The 3,592-nt window shown below is 36.6% G+C and overlaps 1 protein-coding gene across 1 annotated transcript; it reads left to right on the top strand.

Annotated features, from left to right (window-relative positions):
* Positions 1-349: 349 nt before the first annotated feature.
* Positions 350-1,282, top strand: LOC117938888 (olfactory receptor 4D1-like). Its single transcript, XM_034863845.1, has one exon. It carries the CDS (start codon positions 350-352, stop codon positions 1,280-1,282), a length of 933 nt encoding a protein of 310 aa, XP_034719736.1.
* Positions 1,283-3,592: the final 2,310 nt, after the last annotated feature.

The raw sequence follows: 3,592 nt of genomic DNA, 5'->3' as shown, positions 1-3,592 counted from the left end.
TAGTCCTCCTTATTAAAAAGGATAAAAGATGTTGCAACTAACGTTCAGCTCAGTTAGGACGGATTCAGTCTGACTACAGGGGGTATAAGCTCAAATATACACAATGTCACACATATTTTATTACTAATGTGTAACCTGAACATTATGTTGAACTAAATGGTACATTTGGGGGTGTTGGTTTAAACTGTTTCCATGATAATGAATATGTTTCATATGACTACATTGATGCATGTTCATGTGTGCTTGGTGTTTAAGTCCAAATAACTAACCAGTGACATATAGTTTTATAAATGTAGAACAAAAGTTAACATAATTATTTGTCTTATTGTTATAAACCAAGGTGAGGACCATGATCAACTCTACTCAGGTTTCATATTTCATACTTTCTGCCTTTTTCGACACGGTGGGTTTTAAATACTTATATTTCTTGCTGATTTTGTCCTTATATGTGTTCATAGTGTGTGCCAATGTGTTGCTGATTGTGGTTATCTGTGTGAACAGGAGCTTACATGAACCTATGTACCTTTTTCTGGTCAGCCTGTTTGTAAATGAACTGTATGGTAGTACAGGGTTGTTTCCATTCCTTCTGGTTCAGATCCTCTCGGACATTCACACTGTTTCTGCTCCCTTCTGTTTCCTGCAGATTTTCATTTTGCTCTCTTATGGAGGAAGAGAATTTTGGACCTTAGCCATCATGTCTTATGACAGATATCTTGCTATCTGTTTTCCCCTACAATATTATACAAGTATGACATCTAATAAGGTTGCCCTGCTTATTGCTCTGACATGGTTGTACCCTTTACTTATCCATACTTTGATAGTGTTTGGACTGACTGTTCCTTTACAGCTGTGTGGAAACATTATTAACAAAGTGTACTGTGACAGCTATAATGTTGTCAAGCTGGCCTGCTCTGATACATCAGCCATTAACATTTTTGGACTTGTTTATCTATTTACAGTAATCTTTGGTCTTATAATTTTACTTCTTTTCTCTTACATGAGGATCCTTAAAGTGTGTTTTTCTGGTTCTAGACAGACCAGACAGAAAGCTCTCAGTACCTGCACACCTCACCTTTTGTCCCTGCTCAATTTTTCCTTTGGAGCTTTCTTTGAAATAATACAGAGCAGGTTTAATATGAACTATTTACCCACTATGTTGCGTATTTTTCTGTCATTGTACTGGATTACATGCCAACCACTCATCAACCCTTTACTGTACGGACTGAAAATGTCCAAAATACGCATTGTATGTAGACTTTTGCTCTTTGGGGGGGAAAGGTAACTTAACATGTTATCTGGCAACTAAGAGCTTCTCTCATCATGAATAAAAAGAAATATGTTTAGTTAATGAGATATATTTGACAGTACTTTTGTCAACTGTATCTATATAACGTGACAACCTGTAACTATGTTTTAATAAAACACAGACGACAAGGATGAGTACAGGAGATTTATGCAGTGTTCTTTGTTTGGATTTTTGTAATATTTCTTTACTAATTGTATTGTCAGACTCCTGTTGCCACTTTCCTCCTCTGTTCTGCAGATATATAAATCAGCTCTTTTCCTTTTGCTCCTGTGTTAGTTCTCATAAATAAAGCATTATCAAACACACTCATGACATTTTTGTTCATAGTAAATAAGACTCTAAAAAATAATTTTCATAATGGTAGTTTGACGATTAATAAGCATAGCAAAACATTTGTAAATAAAATAATTATCCCTTCATAAACTGTCTACAAACTATTAGTAATTTCTTTATTTATATTTTTTAAAGCAGAGTTCCTACATTCATTCTAATCAGTAAAGCATTTGGAAATACATTTAATAAACGGTTTATTCATAATAAGTTAGACCATGTGAAACTTTTATAAGTTGATTTTTGTAAGAATTCACAAATAATGCATTAATCATTTGTAAATTAAGTAATTTACCATTATTAACTCGGTACTCTGTAAGTTACTTATAAGGTTGGTGAAAAACTAGGAAGATAATGATTAACAGAAAGTCTAGAACTACATTTGTTCATGACCTTAATAAATGTTATGATTCAAAAGCCACTTGAATTTGGACCCAAACCAGAAGAAAACTAGATTGTTAACAGCCAGAGAACTAAATGTCAATAACTAGACTAGGAAACCAGGATAAAGTTTGAGAAGTGTGTTAACATACACAGAAATATGCCTATGGATATTAGTGTGTTAAAACGTCTTTAACAAGCACTTACCAACACATCGATTCATGATGAACTCATGAGGTACTACTGATTAGTGTACTACATGCTTTTCAAAGCAGATACAAAAAGAGACACAAGTAAAACAAGTATTTGCATCCCTGATTAGATGTGGTAAGAATGTACATTTGGGAAATAGCTCGTAGTAATGTTATGTATTTGAAATTGGACGAGAACCAGAAGAAAACTAGTTTGTTAAGAACCAGAGAACTAAACGTCAATAAAAAGAGTAGGAAACCAGGATAAACTTTGAGTAGTGTATTAATATACACAGAAATATGGCATACAAGTATGCAAATAACACAGGTATGAAAAATATCTAAAATAATAATGTGCGCACATGAAATAAAACTGTTCAGTTCAATGAGTTAAATTGTTCTTTGATGACAAGAGTTCAGAGATGTTCAACGTTGGGGCCCATATGAGTTTGGTTTCTGTTTGTCCCTCCACCATGAACAAGGAATCCACATTTTTGACGGCCTCAATATATACAAAAACTTTAAAAAATGTGCGCCCACATGAACACCTTGGAGCTCTGTGAGAATTTTCAGCAATTTGGCCGATACCTGTAAGGGGGCTACACAGCGCCCCCTAATGTGTGGAAGTCCTTAACTTGGACGTAGTACTTGGACTCCGATCTTCACCAGACTTGATGTTGATATTGTTCTAATCATTGTGGACATAGTTCCCATTTACCTCCATTAGCTCCGCCCAACCAGAAGGTGGCCATTTTGACTTCATGAATTGTCTTCTGTTTTACATATAGGAACTGAGCATGTGCCCCCCCCACAACCCCTACTCTGACATCCCTCAATTAGGTGGCTGTAGAAACAGGAACGGTTGTATCTTGGTAAACATTCCGATTTACATTAAACTTAGAATGTGTGGTCTACATGTGATTTAAGCCGCCCCCCATACTCTATCCACACCCATGTACACAGACCACGCCCCTTTCATAACTTGCAGGTTAACCATCACTGGGTAAAAACGCCCTCAAGATATGTATATCATTTTTTAAAATGCCTCCAAATAGGGGCAAAGGCCAGTTTTTGGTCATTTTTGCCAATAACAGGTTTTTAAAATTCAATTCAGTGATGACGTCACATTTGGGAGAGTAGCCTCAGCCTAGTACTAGAACTATGGCGACTGACTGGGATGAGGAAAGGAGGAAAGGCCGGCAGCCATGTGATATCAAAGGTAAGGGCCCGTTCATCAATGCGTGCAGCTTTAATTATTATTAGGGCCTGAGCCCTGAAGTGCAAAGAACCTATTGTTTTTGTAGGGATTATTAGGGGTCCAAGCCCGAGGATGCGTGCACCGCAGTAACGCAAAGCGATATGCGGTTCACACAGCAGGGCTGTG

The sequence above is a fragment of the Etheostoma cragini genome, chromosome 3 (genome assembly GCF_013103735.1).
Source record: "Etheostoma cragini isolate CJK2018 chromosome 3, CSU_Ecrag_1.0, whole genome shotgun sequence".
NCBI lineage: Eukaryota > Metazoa > Chordata > Actinopteri > Perciformes > Percidae > Etheostoma > Etheostoma cragini.
This window is presented reverse-complemented; position numbering and strand designations above follow the sequence as displayed.

What these genes read in the sequence shown, in the direction of transcription:
- LOC117938888 (XM_034863845.1), top strand. Translation starts at nt 350, where the DNA reads ATGATCAACTCTACTCAGGTTTCATATTTCATACTTTCTGCCTTTTTC.